The 21,982-nt window shown below is 34.5% G+C and overlaps 1 protein-coding gene across 2 annotated transcripts in view; it reads right to left on the reverse strand.

Moving 5' to 3' along the window:
* The window catches only part of LMBRD1 (LMBR1 domain containing 1), a 132,588-nt gene that overhangs the window by 46,329 nt on the left and 64,277 nt on the right, over nt 1-21,982 (reverse strand). For both annotated transcript variants that reach the window (XM_082731793.1, XM_082731794.1), the window contains 2 exons: nt 18,872-18,997; nt 13,806-13,958 (listed from right to left, as the gene is read on the reverse strand). In XM_082731793.1, coding sequence (XP_082587919.1) covers nt 13,806-13,958; nt 18,872-18,997 — 279 coding nt within the window. The remainder of the gene's footprint in view (nt 1-13,805; nt 13,959-18,871; nt 18,998-21,982) is intronic.

Below are 21,982 nucleotides of genomic sequence, written 5' to 3' on the forward strand. Positions count from 1 at the left end.
CACAAAGTTTTACAGTAAGAGCTGGAGAAAACACTTGCTGGATTTGGGGGTTTTTGTTTTGTTTTTACTTATAAGTACAGTTGATTCTCATTTGCAGATCTGAATCTTCAAACCCATCTACTCATTAAAATTTATTTATAAACTTAAAATCAATACTTGCGGCACTTGTGGTCTTCTGGGATATGTGCAAAGTAATAAAAAATCTAAGTCACCTGATATGCAAGTTCCCAACTTGCACAACAAGGCAACACTTTATTTCAGCTCACATACTGTAAACAAGTATCCCTTCTCTATTTAGTGTTACATTCTTTATATTTTTGTGCTTTTGTGTTGGTACTTTTGGTCTTTCAAACAGCCCCCATGTACAGTGATGAAGTGCTATCTAGTGTTACTAAGACTAAGATGGCTATGATTACTGAGAAAGTACAGGTGTTAGGTAAGCCTTGTTCAGGTATGAGTTATACTACTGGTAGTCTTAAGTTCAAAGTTAATGAATCAACCATATATATTAAACAGGTTGTTCTTCAACACAAACACAAAAATCAAGGTATGTATTGTTCACTCACTTATTTCCAAGACCCAATCCAAGGTTTTCTATATACTTAAGTTTCATGACTGTACTAATATAAAAATGGGTTAGGTTGCTGACTAGTGCGTTTATTCTTATATGAACTTCAATGTCCATACCATAAATTTACTGGTAATCTACAAGACACTGCAGGTTACCGGAACTTTTTTAGCACAATTACTACCAACTTAAACCACCCAAAACAGATCTTAAGAAACACCTACACTAAACTATACCTATCAATAGCGATCAAGCAAAAACCTGGAATGCACAATTATACTTCCAATAAAATACTTAATAAGACTTCTTTAAAGTTAGAAAGTGCCAGTCTTTGTCTTTAGACATACTCAAATGGTATGGCCTAAAACAAACCAACACCACCAAAACAAAAACAGATATGCTTTAAGTATTATTCTGAGAAAGAAAATCTGCTACATCTTTAAACATAATTCACAGTAAATTTCAAAGGGTAAAATGACATGACAAAAATATCAGTAAAGAAAAATTAAAATATCCCCATACAACTTCAAAACAACAATGCACTGTCTGTGTATGATGAAATTATTTTCACTGTTTGCTTACCTTATGAAATTTTGTTATGTTTATGTTTGTATATGTGTTGGGGGGGTAGGATATGGGTGGGACAAGCAGAAATAAAAATTTTGCTACTTCTTTATTATGGGTCTGATTCAAATAAACAGAACCAAATATAATAAAATGCTTAAGAATAAATTTAATAAATGAAGAGACAAAAGACTTAATACACTGAATACTACAAAACACTGCTGAAAGAAACTCAAGTAGACATAAGTAAATGTAAAGACATGCCACGTTAATGTACTTAAAGCCTTAATGTCGTTAAAATAACAATATCACTGAAAGTGATCTAGAGAATGAACACAATGCCTATGAAAAGTACAAAGGTGTTTTTGCAAAAGTGGTTTTTTTTTTTTTTTGCAGAAATAGAAAAACCCATCCTAAAATTCATATGGAATTTCTAAAAACCTCAAATAGCCAAAACAATCTTACAGAAGAAGAAGCTATAAGCCTCATACTTCCTTACTTCAAAACTTACTACAGAGGAGCACAATGGCAGAGGAGTAAGAGACCTAAATTTCATCTGGTCCCAGGTATTCAGCTAGATAGTTATAAAACCATTCAGAACACCCACAAACTCAACTGGAGCTGAAGAAAAGAATAACAACAATTCTATGAACAGAAAAGCAACCACTTTCTGAAAATGTATATTTTCCAGGGGTCACTGTTACCTTTTTAGCATTTTTTTCTCTCATTCATCTACTCTTCTCTGGACAAAATGACAAAATGGAAAAACTCACCTCAAAAGAAAAGAAACAGTACCGACTCCCAGGAACCTAATCAATACGGACATTAGTAAGGTGTCAGAACTAGAGTTCAGAATGACGATTATAAAGATATTGGCTGGCCTTGAAAAAAAGCAGAGAAGATACTAAAGAATCCATTTCAGGAGAAATTAAAGAAAATATAACCAAACTGAAATAAAAAAGGCTATTAATGAGGTGAACTAAAAAATGGAGGCTCTAACTGCTAGGATAAATGAGGCAGAAGAGAGAATTAGTGATATAGAAGACCAAATGATGGAGAACAAAGAAGCTGAGAAAAAGACAAACAACAACTGGACATCTAAGAGAATTCGAGAGATAAGTGATACCATAAGATGAAACAATATTAGAAAAATTGGGATTCCAGAAGAAGAAGAAAGAAAAGATGGGCAGAAGGTATAATGGAGCAAATTATACAAGAGATTTCCCTAAAATGCAAAGGGAACAAGCATCAAAATCCAGGAGGCACAGAGAATCCCTCTCAAAATCAGTAACAATAGGCCCACAGCCCATCATCTAATAGTAAAACTTACAAGTCTTACTGACAAAGAGAATAAACCTGAAAGCATCTCAGGACAAGAAGTCTGTACCATACAATGGTACAAATATTAGACTGGCAGCACACTTATCCACAGAGACCTGGTAAGCCAGAAAGAACTGGCATGATATATTCAAAGCACTAAATGAGAAAAATATCCAGCCAAAGAATACTATATTCAGCTAGGTTACCATTGAAAATAGAAGGAGAGATAAAAAGCTTCCAGGACAAACAAAAATTAAAAGAATTTGCAAACACCAAACCAGCCCTACAGGAAATACTGAAAGGAGTCCTCTAAGCAAAGAGAGAGCCTAATAGTAGACCAGAAAGGTGTAGAGACAAGGTACAGTAAAAGTCACCGTACAGGCAATACAATGGCACTAAATTCCTACCTTTCAATAGCTATCCTTAATATAAATGGGCTAAATGTCCCAGTCAAAAGACACAGGGTATCAGTATGGATTAAAACAAAAACAAAAACAAGATTCATCAATATACAGTCTACAAGAAACTCACTTTAGACCCAAGGACACCTCCAAATTTAAAGTGAGGGGGTAGAAAACAATTTACCATGCTTATGGACATCAAAAGAAAAGCTGGGGTGGCAATCCTTATATCAGATAAATCAGATTTTAAGCCAAAGATTATAATTAAGCGATGAGGAAGGACACTATATCATACTCAAAGGGTCTGTCCAACAAGAAGATCTAACCATTTTAAATATCTATGCCCCTAACATGGGAACAGACAACTATATAAACCAATAACAAAACCAAAGAAACACATTGACAATAAAAAACAATAGTAGGGGACTTTAACACCCTCCTCACTGAAATGGACAGATCATGCAAGCAAAATATCAACAAGAAAATAAAGGCCTTAAATGACATGCTGGGCCAGATGGACATCGCAGTTCTATTCAGAACACTCCATCCCAAAACAACAGAATACACATTCTTCTCTGGTGCACATGGAACATTCTCCAGAATAGATCACATCTTGGGTCACAAATCAGGTCTCACCCAGTATCAAAAGATTACAATCATTCCCTGCATATTTTCAGACCACAATGCTCTGAAGCTAGAACTCAATCACAAGAGGAAATATGGAAAGAACTCAAATGCATGGAGGCTAAAGAACATCCTACTAAAGATAAGTGAGTCAATCAGAACATTAAAGAAGAACTGAAAATAATTCATGGAAACAAATAAAAGTCAAAATACAACTGTTCAAAATCTTTGGGACAGAGCAAAGGTGGTCTTGAGATGAAAGTATATGGCTATACAAGCCTTTCTCAAGAAACGAGAAAGGTCTCAAATATACAACCTACCCCCACACCTAAAGGAGATGGAGAAAGAACAGCAAACAAAGCCTAAACCCAGCAGGCGAAAAGAAATCATAAAGATCAGAGAAGAAATCAATGAAATAGAGACCAAAAGAACAGTAGAACAGATCAAGAAAGTAGGAGTGGGTTCTTGGAACAAATAAGGCTGATAAACCCCTGGGCAGATTTATCAAAAAGAAGACAGAAAGGACCCAAATAAATAAAAGCATGAATGAAAGAGGAGAGATCACAACCAACGCTAAAGAAACACAAACAATTATAAAAACAAAATATGAACAACTATATGCCAGCAAATTAAGGCAATCCAGAAGAAATGGATGCATTCCTAGAGACATATAAACTACCAAAACCAAACCAGGAAGAAATAGAAAACCTGAACAGACCCATAACCATTAAAGAAATTGAAGCAGTCATCAAAAATCTCCTAACAAACAAGAGCCCAGGGCCAGATGGCTTCCCTGGGGAATTCTACCAAACATTTAAAGAATTACTACCTATTCTCCTGAAACTGTTCCAAAAAACAGAAATGGAAGGAAAACTTCCAAACTCATTTTATGAGTCCAGCGTTACCTTCATCCCAAACCAGACAAAAGACCCCATCAAAAAGGAGAATTACAAACCACCATTGCTGAGGAACATGAATGCAAAAATTCTCACCTAAATATTAGCCAGTAGGATCGAACAGTACATTAAAAGGATTATTCAACATGACCAAGTGGGATTTATTCCAGGGCTGCAAGGTTGGTTCACAAATCAATCTATGTGATACAATGCATTAATAAAAAAAAGAACAAGAACTTGCTGATATGATACTCTCAATAGATGCTGAAAAAGCTTTTGACAAAGTACAGCATCCTTTCCTGATCAAAACTCTTCAAAGTGTAGGGATACAGGGTACGTACCTCAATATCATCAAAGCCATCCATGAAAAACCCACAGTGAATACCATTCTCAATGGGGAAATACTGAGAGCTTTTCCTTTAAGGTCAGGAATATGGCAGGAATGTCTAATATCACCACTGCTACTCAACATAGTACTAGAAGTCCTAGCCTCAGCAATCAAACAACAAAAAGAAATTAAAGGCATCTGAATTGGCAAAGAAGTCATCAAACTATCACTCTCTGAAAATGATATGAAACTTTTATAGAAAACCCAAAAGTCTCCACCCCCAAAATGCTAGAACTCACACAAGAATTCAGTAAAGTGTCAGGATATAAAATCAGTGCACAGAAATCAGTTGCATTTCTATATACCAACAGCAAGATAGAAGAAAGAGAAATTAAGGAGTCGATCCCATTTCTAACTGCACCCAAAACCATAAGATACCTAGGAATAAATCTAACCAAAGAGGCAAAGAATCTGTACTCAGAAAACTATAGAATACTCATGAAAGACATGGAGGAAGACACAAAGAAATGGGAAAACTTTCCATGTTCATAAATTGGAAGAACAAATATTGTCAAAATGTCTGTGCTACCCAGAGCAATTGACATATTTAATGCAATCCCTATCAAAATAGCATTAACTCTGTTCAAAGAAATGGAGCAAATAATCCTAAAATTTGTATGGAGCCAGAAAAGACCCTGAATTGCCAGAGGAATGTAGAAAAAGAAAACCAAAGCTGGTAGCGTCACGATTCCAGACTTCAAGCTCTATTACAAAGCTGTAATCATTGAGACAGTGTGGTACTGGCACAAAAACAGACACACAGATCTGTGGAACAGAATGGAGAGTCCAAAAATGGACTCTCAACTCTATGGTCAACTAATCTTTGACAAAACAAGAAAGAATAACCAATGGAAAAAAAGACTGTTTTTTAAACAAAAACAGTTTCAACACCATTTAGGGTGTTGAAAAAGTTTGACAACCATATTCAGAAGAATGAAACCAGACCATCTCCTTATACCACACATACACACAAAGATTCAAAATGGATGAAAGACCTAATTGTGAGAGAGGAATCCAACAAAATCCTTGAGGAGAACACAGGCAACAACCTCTTCGACCTCACCTGTAGCAACTTTTTTAGAAACATCACCAAAGGCAAGGGAAGCAAGGGCAAAAATGAACTACTGGAATTTCATCAAGATCAAAGGCTTTGGGGCACCTGGGTGGCTCAGTGGGTTAGGCCGCTGCCTTCGGCTCAGGTCATGATCTCAGGGTCCTGCGATCGAGTCCCACATCTTCCCTTCCTCTCTCTCTCTCTGCCTGCCTCTCTGCCTACTTGTGATCTCTCTCTGTCAAATAAATAAAAAATCTTTAAAAAAAAAAAAAGATCAAAGGCTTTTGCACAGCAAAGGAAACAGTCAACAAAATCAAAAGACAACGGACAGAATGGAGAAGATATTTGTAAATGACTTATCAGATAAAGGGCTAGTATCCAAAATCTGTAAAGAACTCATCAAAGGCAAAACCCAAAGAACAAATAATCCAATCAAGAACTGGGTAGAAGACAGGAACTGACATTTCTGCAAAGAAGACATCCAAATAGCCAACAGACACATGAAAAGATGTTCAACATCACTCGGCATCAGGGAAATACAAATCAAAATCAATGAGATACCAACTCACACCAGTCAGAATGGCTAAAATTAACAAGGGTGGGAAATGACAGATGTTGGTGAGGATGCAGAGAAAGGAGGAATCCTCCTATACTGTTGGTGGGAATGCAAGCTGGTACAGTCGCTCTGGCAACAGTATGGAGGTCCCTCAAAAAGTTGAAAATAGAGCTACCCTCAAGCAATCACACCACTCCGTATTTCCTCTAAAGACACAAATGTAGTGATTCATAGAGGCACATGCACCTGAATGTATATAGCAGCAATGTCTACAATAGCCAAACTATGGAAAGAGCCTAGATGTCCATCAACAGATGAATGGATAAAGAAGATGTGGTGTGTGTGTGTGTGTGTGTGTGTGTGTGTGTATACAAAGGAATATCACACAGCCATTTAAAAAAAAATCTTGCCATTTGCAACAACACAGATGGAACTAGAAGGTATTATGCTAAGTGAAATCAGTCAATCAAAAAAAGACAACTATCATATCTCACGGATTTGAGGAATTTGAGAAACAAGACAGAGGATCATAGTGGAAGGGAGGGAAAAATGAAACAAAACAAATCCAGAAAGGGAGACAAACCATAAGAGACTCTTAATCTCAGGAAACAAACTGAGGGTTCCTGGGCTGGAGGTGGGTAGGAGGGATGGGGTGGCTGGGTGATGGACACTGGGGAAGGTGTGTGCTATGGTGAGTGCTGTGAACTGTGTAAGACTGATAAATCACAGACGTGTACCCCTGAAACAAATAATACATTATATGTTAATTTAAAAAAAAAAAAAACTACAAAGCTACAGTAATCAAAACAGCTTGGTACCTGCATAAAGGCAGATATATAACCAATGGAAGCGACCCCAGAAATGAACTCTCCCCTATATGATCCAGTGATGTTTGATAATGGTGCCAAGACCATTCAATGGGAGAAGGCCAGTCCTTTCAACAAATGGTGCTGGGTAAGGGTCATCCAAATGAAAAAGAATGAAACTGGACCCTTACCCTTAACCATATACAAAAGTTAATTCAATATATAAAAAGACCTAAACCTAAGAGTGGAAACTATTAAACTTTTAGGGATATAAAGGGGGAACATCTTCCTGGCACTGGACATGGCAATTGTTTTTTGGATAGCATACTGTAGGATCGGTAAAACAAAAACATTAGATAAATTGGACTTCATCAAGATTAAAAACTTTAGTGTATCAAGGACACTATTAATGCAGTGAAAAGGCAACCCAAGACTGGGAGAAAATCTTTGCAAATCATATATATGATAAGAAGTTAATATTCAGATTATTTTTAAAAAAAAACTCGTAAAACTTGACAATAAAATATAAATATTCTAAAAATGGGCAAAGGACTTGAATGAACATTTCTATAAAGAAAATATACAAATGGTCAATAATCAAATGAAAAGATGCTCAACATCACTAATTACTAGGGAAATGCAAATCAAAGCCACAATGATATATCACTTCACAACCATAAGGTTGGTTATTATCAAAACAACAGAAAATTAAGTGTTTGCCAAGAATGTGGAGAAACTTAAAGCCATGTGCATTTCTGGTGGGAATATAAAAGGGTACAGCCTTTGTGAAAAATAACTCAAAAAGCTAAACACAAAACTGAAATATGATCCAGCAATTCCATTTCTAAGTATATATGCAGAAGAATTGAAAGCAGGGACTCAAACATACTTGTACATCAGTTACCACAGCAGCACTATTCACGATAGCCAAAAGCTGGAAATGATCCAAATGTGCACTAACAGATAAACAAAATGTGAAATATACATATAACCCAGTATTACTGAGTCTTAAAAAGGAATGAAATTTTGATACATCTACAACATGGATGAATCCTGAAGACATTATACAAACTGAAATAAGCCATACATAAAATAACAAATACAGAATAATTTCACTTACATAAGATACCCCGAATAAGCAAATATCTAGAGTGTGTGTGTATATATGTGTATGTGTGTGTGTGTGTGTGTGTGTGTGTATAAAATGTAGTAATATAATAAAATCAAAAATTATATTTAAAACCTAGTGAATCTATAGGTTACTCGGGCCAATTAGCTGTAAAAGCTCATAGAATGCCTGTCAGAGGAGAATTTATTGAAGTATTTAATTAACATTAGACTGTATGTTTAGAAATGTGTTCAGTATTATATATAAAAGTTGTTTTAAGAAGCCATTAACTTATTCTAATTAGATGCTTAGTTTTATAAATGTCTACAACATAAAATGGATTTTTTTCCCTTGAGTTCTATGGCAGCATTTAAGAAGTTGAAAAATCCTATATACAGAACTATAACAATAGCAGCCTGCAGCTTTCTGAGCTGTTTCAATCAAAAGGCACTAACACTACATACCTTATTTCTTTTAATTCCCATAACAAAAAAAAAAGTAAGTATATAACTCCATTATAAGGATGAGAAAAGTTAAGGTTTAGAAAGGTGAAGTAATGGGGCACCTGGGTGGTGCAGTGGGTTAATAATCTGACTCCTGATTTCGGCTCAGGCCAAGATCTCAGGGTTGTGAGACTAAGCCCCATGTCAGACTCCAAACTCAGCATGGAATCTACTAAAATTTCTCTCTCCCTCTGCTCCTCCCTACACTCATGTGTGCGTGCGTGCACTCTCTCTCAAAAATAAATAAATAAATCTTTAAAAAAAAAAAAAAAAGAAAAAGAAAGGTTAAGTAACAAGTTTATATAGGTGTTAAGGATCAGAACAAGCACTCAAAACCAGATGTATGTGACAGCAAAATCTATGCCTCTGAAATGGGTATGCAGGGACACCTGGGTGGCTCTGGCAGTTAAGTGTCTGCCTTTGGCTCGGGTCACAATCCCAGAGTCCTGGGATAGAGACCAGCATCTGGCTCCCTCCCTGCTTAGTGGAAAGCCTGCTTCTCCCTCTCCTTCTGCCCCTTCCCCCCCACCCCACTTGTGTTCCATCTCTCAAATAAATAAAAATCTTAAAAAAAAAAAAAAAAAAAAAAAGAAGAAGAAACGAGGTATGCATACCCTACAAAATACATGGCAATGTGAAATCACAAGATCAGCAGTTATCTCATGGGGATCTAATCTTAAGAAATTATAGTATTTTTACCAAAAAATTGTATAATCATCAACCTCTAAACTTCTGCATTTGCAAAAAAAAATCTAATTTATTTTATAATAAACATGGATTTGAATACAGAGTAAAAGGCAATACTAGTACAAAATTTTGAGATAGAGCATAACTTCAAAGAAATTTTCTATTAGGAGGTTCTCACAGGTCTGTCACCTCTAAAATGTACTGAGCAATGCAGAGGAATGAGTGAGCCTGTCTCTACTTTCTTTGACTAGGACTACTTGGATCCTAATGTTAAAGAGACACTAAGAGCATGTGGCTCCCTATTTCTGAATTATATTAACTGTGCATAGAATGATGAATAAACAATTTTCATATTTCAAAGCAGTGCTTATCCCTTCACATTCAGGTTAAACCCTCAATTATTTAACAATAAGTTTATATGCCCAGAGTTTTTCTCCAGGCATGCCTATTACTCCTACCTGTTCCTAATTATTCCTATTATTCCTAACAGGCCCAGAAAATAAAAGGTAGATAAGAATTTCAATCCATATTCAAGAATAATACATTTATATAACAAAAAGAATAAGTGGTAAATTGATTGTGTGGCAGGTTTTTAGCCAGTGTAATAAGAAAAAAAAAAAAAAAGTGGAACTCTTAGATTGAAAAGGAAGAAATAAAATTGCCTTTTAGCAGCCAACATGTTCGTGTACATAAAAATTCCTTAGGAATCTATAAAAAGAGTACTAGAAGTAATAAGTTAGCCAGGTTGCATGATATGACATCAATGTACAAAAACAGATTTCTATATACTAAAAGCCAAAAATTGAAAACTGAAATTAAGCAAAATCATGTGTAACAGTATAAACAAAAATACAGAAAAATTTATCAAAACATTCGAGAGACCTTTATGCTTAATATACAAAATACTGCAAAGAGAACTTTCAGATACAATAAATAAATGGAAAGCTCTCATGTTCATGGACTAGAAATTTTTAACATAAAGAATAAAGGTATTTTTCAGATTCCGAGCCTTTTGAGATGGAAAAGACCTCTGGGGTACCAGACAAAACAGCTAACAGCTAACATGGACCTCCCATCAGTGGGTTTGACCTTCTCTGGAGGCCTCCTGCCCCCAAATCTGCCTTTAAAAACCTTCACTTGCAGGAGCGCCAGGTGGCTCAGTGGGTTAAAGCCTCTGCCTTCAGCTCAGGTCATGATCCTAGGGTTCTGGGATTGAGCCCCACCCTGACCCAGCATCGGGCTCTCTGCTCAGCAGGAGCTTGCTTCCTCCTCTCTCTCTCTGCCTGCCTCTGCCTACTTGTGATCTCTGTCTGTCAAATAAATAAATAAAATCTTAAAAAAAAACAAAAAACAACAACAACAACAATAAAAAACCCTTCACTTGCAAGCCATCAGGTAATTCAGGTCTTCAGAGCATTAGCTCCCTGCTATCCTAGGTGGTGCCTTTCTTCACTGCAAAAGGCTGGTGTTAGTTTTAGTGGCTTACAAACTCTCATTTGGTTCAAGTTTACAATGTCAATTCTCCCCAAATTTGCCTACAGATTCAAAGTAATCCTAACAGAAATCCCAGTGGATAATCTGTAGAATTCTAAGTTGATTCTAAAATTTACATGAACATGCAGAAGAGCTAACATAGCTAAAACAATACTGAAAAAGAAAAACAAAACTGAAGAATTTATACTCCTTGATTTCCTGACTGTGTAACAAATCAGTAATCAAGTTTCATCATAATGACATATGAATCAATGGATCAAAAGAAAAAGTCCTGAAATAGACCCACACATATACATGATCAATTAGTTTGACAAAAGTATCAAGGAACATCAATGAGCAAAGAAGAGTCTTTACAAAAATGCTGCTGAAACAACTGAATATCCATATGGAAAATAAACCCTGAGGTTATACCATCCCACAAAATTAACTTAAAATGGACTGTGAATCTAAAATTTATAAAGCTAAAACCATAAAATTTCCAGAAGAAAACATATGAAAAAATGATTGCAAAAAAAATTTTTAAGGAACATCTCTTTGAATGACAGTTTAAGAAAACATAAACGCAAGCTATAAAGAGACAACATTCACAATACATATATTTCACAAAGTACTTAATGCAGAATATATAAGGAATTCCTGTAACTCACTCATGAAACAATTTCTAAAAAGGACAAAAGATATACACAGGTATTTTAAAGAAAATACACAATAAGAATATTAAAAAAAATGCTCAGTATTGTTAGTCACCAAGGAAATGCAAATCAAAACCATAATGAAATAGTATCATACATCCATCAGAATGACTATTACAAAGTTACAATATAAGAGTTGACAAGGATGTGAAGCAATTTGAAATCTCATTTTGCTGTGGGAAATGGAAAATGGTACAACCATTTTGGAAAATACTTTGGCAGTTTCTTATAAAGTTTTATGTACATTAAACATTAGACCCAGAAATTCTATTTGCCCAACAAAAATGAATGAAATGAAAACACACATCTATAACAGATGTTCACATCAGCATTATTCCTAATAATCTCTAACTGGAAATAACTCAAATCTCCACTAAAAGGTGAGTGGATAAACAAACTGTGACATAGACATACACACCAGACGCTATCCAGCAGTAAAACAGAATGAATTACTGAAAGAAAACACGCAACACAGACAAAACTCAAAAAATATTTTGTTGCACCAAAAAAGGCAGAAAAAAGATTATACTACACTCTATGATTTCATTTACATGAAATTATAAAAACGTAAAACTAAACCACAATGACGGAAGGACATCAATAGCTATCTGGGGTTTGAGTTCAGTGGGACAGGTGAAGACATCAAGTAGCTTTTTAGAGTAATGTGATCTTCCATATCTACACATCTGTATTTGGCAAAATCAGTCTGCATACTTAATAAGTTGATTTAAAAACCCCTCTAAAAATAGGTTCCGTGAAATAGGACAGGCATGTTTAAATCAAGGCAGCTAATGTTAGACCAGGTTATAAATATTTATTAAAAAGGCCATATAGGTGCGCCTGGGTGGCTCAGTGGGTTAAGCCTCTGCCTTCGACTCAGGTCATGATCTCAGGGTCCTGGGATCGAGCCCCTCATCGGGCTCTCTGCTCAGCAGGGAACCTGCTTCCCCCACCCCCCGCCTGCCTCTCTTCCTACTTGTGATTTTTCTCTCTCTCAAATAAATGAATAAAATCTTAAAAAAAAAAAAAGGCCATTAAAAAAAATAGAGAATTAAGATATGGTTGAGGAGATTAAAACAACAACAACAACAACAAAAAACAGCGGAGGAGGGTTTCATCATACTTTTGGTATTATAAAGACAATCACCCCACAAAAAAGTAGTGAGTTTTTAATAAAAACTGATTCTAACAGAAGATTTAAAAATTAATACACAATAGATCTAATGGATTACAATATATCTTTTAAGAACTCTTTCAAAAAGCAGCTTTTTAAGGTGAGCAGTCAATGCATTTCCTTACTTCCATTCTAATTTCAAGAGGAAGACAAAGCAGAACTCAACCCTTTCATAGGGCTGTCTCAAACATTTTTTTAAACTTAGCCAAAACCCACTTTACAGCTTCATCTTGCCTAACTTTCCTTAAACCAGTCTATTCATCACACTGTCTAAATTACAACTTGCATACTATTATACACAAAGCTTGGTGTTTAAAATGCCAGATACAGAATAGACAATACAGAAGTCTGTGGCCAGAAGTTCTAGCTACTTTTTAGACTTGGGGTTGTATTATTATGCCCTTAGTTCAATGTAGGTACTTGAGTTTATGTACCACTGTCTGAAGAATTCAAGGCTAGCAAATGATAGTTTCAAAAAAGAAAAGATGTAAAAGAAGGAAAGAAAGGAAGGGAAGGGAGGAAGGAAGGATTAATTAATGGTTTTCCGTCCTAAAAAATACCTTTCTACATATTTTCAGAAACATACCATCTAACAATGAAGCAAATTCTTTTACTTTCAGTTAGGGTTCCTGAGTTCTAATATGGATCCCTGTTCTTGTATTTATGGAGAGTCCCAACCTGCAAAATGTGTTAGCAACATACCACATTACTTTTATTTTAATTCAAATTTCCCAGCACCTCTGTTATAACACTTGCTGTACACATGAGTAAATGAATGAAGCTCAGAGAGGTGTGTAACTGGCCAGAACTACTAAATGACAGAACTATGATTCAAAATCACTTTACATCCAAAATTCATGCTCACAAGTACTACACTGTAATGCCACACAAAGAGAACTCAATTACTCTAAAAGGTCTATATAAACTTGGGAAAAGAGTGACAACATAATTTCTTTAAAACTCCATTTACCTTTAGGGGACGCAGAGCACCACAAAATTTTGTCCACCAGCTGTTTTCAATGTATTCTAAGTGCCTCTCTCTTTTCCTAAGTGTTCGTAACCTTTCTTCAAATTGTTTTAAGGCGCGTTTATCCCTTGCTGGCAAAGGTCGACCATCTTTGCTCTGTAAATAACAGAAGAAAATATAACAGTTTTTTACAGTTAAGGTCTTAGTAAAGTACCCATCAGATTTAGCAAATCATGCAACAAAACCTTTTTTAGGTTGGATATGCCTTAGGCAAATTTACAAACTGGAAAAAAAAAAATGACATCATCTTTGTGAGAATACACATCTCTGAAACAAGATCAGCATCAAAATGTCGATGTGTGTACATTTACTAATGAACTTCTTGATTCCTGTTTTCCAACTATATAGTAAAGTTATGTGGAAAGAAAATAAATATCTTTAAAAATGCCTTTTAACAGGGTACTTTATTCAATTTACACCATTATTCTTTCTCACCTCCAAGCTCCTCTTCTATCCTTTATCTTAATATATTTGGTTCTACCCCTTATCTCCCTTTGGTCAGCCTCTGATTCAGATAACAGCAGAGAGATGTAATACTAGTATGTGCTATGCAGAGATATTTATAACAATTGCTAAGAACTGTCACTTTCTTATTCTCCTAGTATTTTTGCAAATAAGTCACATTTTCTTTGGCCAACCTACTGATAAGGTAACTTTCATCCATCTATTTTTATGTGATGCTTACTGTAACCACAAGAAGTAACCATCCCATGGTGGTTAAAAGATAACACTTTCCCACTGTAACTACACTGTCCCCAAGTGTCTTCAATCAGATACAATAATAAATTACAATAATATGACAATTGCTAAATACAAAAAAAGGTGAAATGTAAATTTCTTTGCATTTATTGGAAGCAACAGAAAAATATTTATAGAACTACATTTTTAAAATGTAAAGACATCAGGGGCACCTCAGTGGCTCAGCTGGTTGAGCAAGTGGTCATGATCCTGGGGTCCTGGGATGGATTCCTGCATTGGGTTCCCTACTCAGCGGGGAATCTGCTTCTCCCTTTCCTTCTCCCTCTGCTCCTCCCCTAACTCATGCTTGCACTTGCTCTCTCTCTCTCTCAAATCTTAAAAAAAAAAAAAAAAAGTAAAGACATCAGATATTAAAATGTTAATATCCCTATTCAAGTTTAAACACGTTTTTAAGAGAGAGTCAACAAAATCGCTCTCTAGCATATGCCAGTGCAGCCTCATCTGAAATCATAGATATAATGAAGACAATATTCAAAAATATCATTTAATAAAGAGATTTATACAGTTATAATGATCTCTTTACATAATGGCACTCCCATGCTCTTCTGGAACTAGCTGTTGTCTTCATACCTTAAGATAATTCCCTCTCAAACTTTATCATGCATAACAATTACCTGAAAAGTTTGTTAAACACAGATTTCTAGATCCTATAAATAAAATTTGGGACGCCTGGGTGGCTCAGTTGGTTAAGCAGCTGCCTTTGGCTCAGGTCATGATCCCAGCGTCCTGGGATCGAGTCCCACATCGGGCTCCTTGCTTTGCAGGGAGCCTGCTTCTCCCTCTGCCTCTGCCTTCCACTCTGTCTGCCTGTGCTCACTTTCGCTCGCGCTCTCTCTCTGACAAATAAATAAAATCTTAAAAAAAAAAAAAAAAGTCTCATGCTTTTAAAAAAATAAAAATAAAAATAAAAATAAAAATAAAAATAAAATAAAATTTAGTTGGTCTTGGGTGGGGCCTAATATGTGTATTTCTACCAAAGCCCTAGGAGATGCTGGTGCTACCGCTCCAGAGACCATACTTTGCATACACTAGACTATATTTAATTATCTTCACTTCTTTAAGTAAAGTACAATGGGTACTATTCAAACTTTTTCCCAAAAGGCACCTCAGAGAAAGGTATTTTGGGAAGGACAAAGAATAAAACAAACATTCCCTTCTAGAAGACAGATCCGGGCAATAATACTTCAAGTGTGTGGCATGAGAAAAAAACAGTACCTTGTTTCCTAAACATACAATTCTTCTCAGAAATGCCATTCTAGTATCCAAAGGATACTAGAGGTAGCTTTACTTAACAACTAGCTTTCACTATTTCAGGAAAAAATCAGTATATTAAGGGTCCACTAAAAATAAACCCAAGTTATCTATTTGGTGAATATTTCAGTGGAGTAAGGGGTAGAGGCCCACTCTGCTTTGCCTACTGACCAAAACAACAGAAGAAGAATTTAGGTTCAGAGAAACAAACACCAGGATAGAAAACCAGCAGTTAACTAATTATTTCATGGGGGAGGAGGGTAGTTACAAAGCATATGAATACATGCCCTTTGTTTAAAAAAAAGTAAAATGTGAAAGCTTCCCTTCACAATGCCCTTTTCTACTGTTACCACCATTAAGCAATACAATACCCTTCTACACATTTTCTCCGTATTTGCATGCATGCATATATGCTAATATGAGTTTTTGTTGTACATAATAGCTAACATTTCTTGAGCACATTTCTTACACCTAAAACTGATCTGTTCTTAAACATGTATTCTCCCTAATCTTCTGTTATTTAACATTTATTCTCCCCAAATCTTCAGAATAAAACTTTGAAGTTGGTAGTAATATTATTTCCATTTATTAAATGAGGAAAAAAAGCTCCACAGATAATTATATGCATAATAAGGAGGGTTAGAATTTTAACGGAGTCCGCTTTAATTCCATAAAGATATATTCTTTAGTCTATATATATAAATCCAGCTCATTTTTTTTCATCACTGCATACCACATTATACCATGATATATTAATAAATACCTTATTTTTGAAAACTTAGATTGTTTTCTTTTTTGGGAGCATTAACAATGTGCATGAACATCCTTTTTCACCCAGATATAAGTATATATACATGCTTGAGTAGGAGACGTTCCTAGACATCAACTGCTTTTAAACTTTAACTTTATTAAATGGGAGTAAACTTTATTAATTAAACTTTATTAAACTTTAATTAAACTTTATTAAAAAGGGATGTGTTTTTGTGTATAGGCACATATCATATTATTTTCTTTAAAAAGCTGTATATTTTACATTCCCACAAGCAGTATATCTATCCCCAAATAACACCTGACAAAGATAAATACTTTAAAGACTTCTAAAAGTTAAAAGCAATACTGAGTTCTCTAATTAGCATATCTCTGATTATTATCTCTGATTACAGAGGGACCAACCATCAGGGTCTCTGTACTCCAAATTCCACATTCTGGAAAATCCCCTCAAATTCCAGGCAAACTGGGATGCTTGGCAAACCTACTTACTGCTGAAGAGCTGAAGCATCCTTTTACATTTTCACTGGAGAGTTTAATTTTTCCTTCAGTAAACTCTATTTGGGTCTTTTGTTCATTATTTCTATGTATTGCTTGTCCTTTTTTCTTACTGATTTGAAGATGTTCTTTATACTTATCCATATTGCAATATCCTCCTATATTATAGACTTCCTTTTGGTGGTGCTTTTGAGTACATAAATTTTAGAACTCAAAAATGTAAAACTCACCAATATCTCAATTAGCATTTGGGGCTTTTTGTGGCTTGTTCAGAAAGATCTTCTATACACCAAGATAAAATTTTACTTCCACTTTCTCCTAATGTCTTGTAAATTTTGTATTTGATTTGAATTCAGGATTGTTTTACTATATGGTGGGGGGTCTACGAAAATTTCATATTTTGTCTTTTATAAATTTCCACCTAAACTTTAGAAAAACTATCATCTCTGTATTACTCAATCTTCCCAATCAGGAACGGATGAAGTTCTCCATATATTTCAGTCTTCTATTACGTATTTCAATAACTTTTATAATTTCTACCAGGATGATTCTGACATTTCTTATTATTTTACAGTTTGCAGCTATTGTAAATGAGACCATTTTCTATTACATCTTTTAACTAGCTAATGATTTCTATATGTTTATATCCAGGCACTTTGATGAACTCTTATTAGTTCTATTAATTTATAAGTTCATTCTTTCATATTTTCTTAGTATATGCTATCTGTGAATAATAAAAGATATTTCCCTTTCCCTCTCTCTCTCTCCAATGTTTATACCTGCACTCTTTATCTGACAAAGACCTCCAGGAATATGCTAATGAGCAACAATGATACTGACCACACTGACCTGTGTCTGACTTCAATGGGAATGTTTAATTCATCATTTAAGTATGATGTTCATTATAGGCTTCCTTTCCTAAGTACACTCTTCTCTTCTAATTTGGTAAGGTTTTTTTAAAAATCATAACTACAAATTGACTTTTACTAAATATTCTTTAGCATCTATTCAAATGCTTATTTCTCATTTATTCTCAATACATTAAACTACTTTAATAAACTTTTTAATGTATCATCCTTGAATGTCTAGGATAAAAAAGATCTGATAATTATAAAATATTCTCTTACTACACCACAGGTTTGAATTGATAATATTTTTCTTTATATTAAAACTATGTTCATAAGAGAGACAGTACATATGTAGTCTTCTTTTTTGTATGCAATTATCATCTTGTTTCTGTATCGGGATATGCCAGTTTAATACATACTTAAAAATGTTCTATAAATACGTTCTATAAATTATGTTCATCTGTTACTTCAAGGTGATGAAGAAACTTCTTTGTGTTTTTAGAAGTACACTCAATTGGCAAGTGATTACATGCAATTTTTACCTTATTCCACTAGTACATAAAACTTGAACATAAGTGATACAGTAAAATCTGATGTATTATACAAGAAATCAATATACCTGGGAATAAGCAAGGTCTTGATCATACCTGAGCAAAACTTCCACTTTTACTTATTAGAACACTGATAGAAATTCTCAAATTTTTAGTGTCTTGCATTTCACAGAAGACAAATTTTAAAACCATGGTCATATTTTGCTAACGACATGTTGCAAAAAAATTCAAACAACATCAAAAATATGGGGTTGCAATGTCTAATTCATATTAGAAAGTAGTGCAAAGACAATGTGCTTATATGTTTTCCAACTACAATAAAATTACAACTCACTTTTGATTTAATTGTTTGAATGTGTTGCTCCACTTCTTCAATGTCTTCAGTGTTTTCTAAACGTTCGTAAGCAGCACTTCTAGTGCCTTTTATTAGATTTAAAGGTAATGCAGACATACCATAGGCCTAAAAGAACAAAATAAAAATGGTTTTCATTACTACTATTTTATACATATTATACACAATTTTGAGGGGAAAATGTCCTTTAAACTTTAAAGGAAGTCCAAGGGTATAGTTGTGAAGGATTATTGTCACTGAAGAACAAAGTACCTGGGAGTGAATTATGATATACTGTCTCATAATTTTCTTGTTTATTTCACATTTTCAGTTATATAAACTGACATGAGTAATACTAACTATTCATAGAAGAGATAATATGTATTCTTCAAAGGATAAGTTGCAAAATTACTGTAAATAGAATACCAAAGTAATAAGCTGCAACTCCAGATTAATGAGGGGTTAAAAGAGTGTGAATTAGTAAAAACATTTTATAAAACTATTTTCTATGGAAAAAACAATTTTATCCAACTATATATAATAAACCCTCACTAAAACACATTTTAATAAATGCATGTTATTTAATTAGCATGCCAATTATCTATACACAATTTATTATAAGTTTTAAGTATAATTAATCATTTTGCTAAGTATTTTAAATATTTTCCTACAAGTAATTTTCTATTGATTAGCATTAAGAATAAACATATTATTTTATATTTTTTCCATATTAGCCAGCCCCAAATGACGACTTTTAATGGTAACTGTTAAAAACACTTAATAATGGCAGTTGCCACATAACCGTTACTCTAAATCATTTAAATCTTTAGAAACAAAACTGACAACTATCACTTCCCGGCTGCAGCAAGAGGCTCTAAAGCAGACACATTATATATTTAAATCTTTTTAATTTTCCTCCTGAGCACACAGCCAAACTACTTTAGCCAGTCTCCCTGAAGTTAAGTAAGCTCATGAAATTGAGTTCAAGACAACAAATGTAGGCAGAAGTAATAAACACAATTTCTTGGTCTTAACCCCAAAACTTCAAAATATCCTGGGTAATCCTGAATATTTTCTCTCAACACCTCTGCAACTTAGATGTCAACTCCGAAAAAACTGCAGTGACAATTTTAATTATAGTTGACCCTTGAATAACTTGGGTTGGAACTACAAGGGTCCACTTACACATGGATTCTTCATAAATACAATATAGTACTACAAATGTATTTCCCTTATGATTTTAATGACCTTGTTTTTCCTATTTTATTTTAGGAATACAGTATATAACACATATAACATACAAAATATGTGTTAATCGACTATGCTATCAGTAAGGCTTCTGGTCAACAACAGCCTATTAATAGTTAAGTTTGGGTAGAGTCAAAAATCATATGCAGATTTTCACACATTTGGGAAGATCAGCACCCCAAACCCCATGTTGTTCACACATGCACATCACATCTTCTTTATCCATTCACCTGCTGGACACATAGATTGCTTCCATGCCTTGCCTATTGTAAATAATGTTGCAATGAACAGAGTGGTACATACATCTTTTCAAATTAGTGTTTTTGTTTTCATCTATTAAATACCCAGCAGCAGAAATGCTGGATCACATGGTATTTCTATTTTTAATTTTTTGAGGAACCTCCATACTATTTTCTACAGTGGATGCACCAATTTGTATTCCCACCAACAGTGGATGAGGGTTCTCTTTTATCTTCATCAAATGTGTTATTTCTTGTCTTTTCGATGTTAGCCATTCCAACAAGGGTAAAGTAATACCTCATTGCAGTTTCGATTTGCATTTCCCTGATAATTAGTGATGTTGCATCTTTTCATGTGCCTGTTAGCCATTCAAATGTCTTCTTAGAAAAATATCTATTCAGTCCCCATTTTTAAATCAGGTTGGGATTTTTTTTTTTTTTTTTTTTGCTAGAGTTTTATGAGTTCTTCCTATATTTTGGGTACCAACTCCATACTGGACATATCATTTGTAGGTATCTTCCTCCATTCAGTAAGTTGCCTTTTCCTTTTGTTGATGAGTTCCTTCACTGTGTATAGTCCTATTTATTTATGCTATTGTTGCCCTTGCCTGAAGAGACAGATCCCCAAAAAATACTGCTAAGAGCAATGTCAAAAAGCTTACTACCTATATTTTCTTCAAGGATATTTATTATGGCTTCAGATAATATTCAAGTCTTTAATCCATTTAGAGCTTATTTTTGTATATGATTTAACAAAGTGGCTCAATTTCATTCTTTCTCATGCAGTTGTCCAGTTTTCACACCACCATTATTTTAAAAGGCTGCCTTTTGCCCATCACCTGTTTTTGCCTCCTTTCATGTAGATTAATTGGCCATATAAATGTGGGTTTATTTCCAGGATTTCTATTCTATTCTGTTGATTCGGGTGTCTGTTTTGTGGTACCATACTATTTTCATTAATGCAGCTCTGTAGTATAATTTGAAATCAGGCAGCATGATTCCTCCAGCTTTGTTCTTCTTTCTCAAGATTGCTTTGGCTCTTTGGGGCTTCACCAAAATTTTAGGATTATTTGTTCTAGTTTTGTGAAAAATGCCGTTGGCATATTGAGAGGGATTACACAGATTCTGTAGATTGCTTTGAGTATATGAACACTTTAACAATATTCATTCTTCCAATCCATGAGCACGGTTTATCTTTCCATTTTGAGGGTTGCCTTCAATTTCTTTCCTCAGGGTATAGATCTTTCACCTCCTTGGTTAAATTTATTCCTAGGTATTTTGTCCTTTTTGATACATCTGTAGATGGGATTCTTAATCTCTCTGCTACTTTGTTATTAGTGAATAGAAATGCAACAGATTTCTGTATATTAATTTTATATCCCCCAACTTCACTGAATTCATTTAGTAGTTCCAGTAGTTTTTTGATGGTCTTTAGGATTTACTCCATATAGTATCATGTCATCGACAAATAGTGAAAGTTTTACTTCTTTTCAGTTTGGAGGCCTTTTCTTTTCCTTGCCTGCCAGCAGTCACTAGGACTTCCAATATTATGTTAAATTAAGATGGCACGAGTGTGCATTCTTGTCTTGTTCCTAATCTTAGAAAAAAAACTTTCAGCTTTTTACCA

Source organism: Mustela nivalis (genome assembly GCF_964662115.1).
Source record: "Mustela nivalis genome assembly, chromosome: 5".
NCBI classification, from domain to species: Eukaryota; Metazoa; Chordata; class Mammalia; order Carnivora; family Mustelidae; genus Mustela; species Mustela nivalis.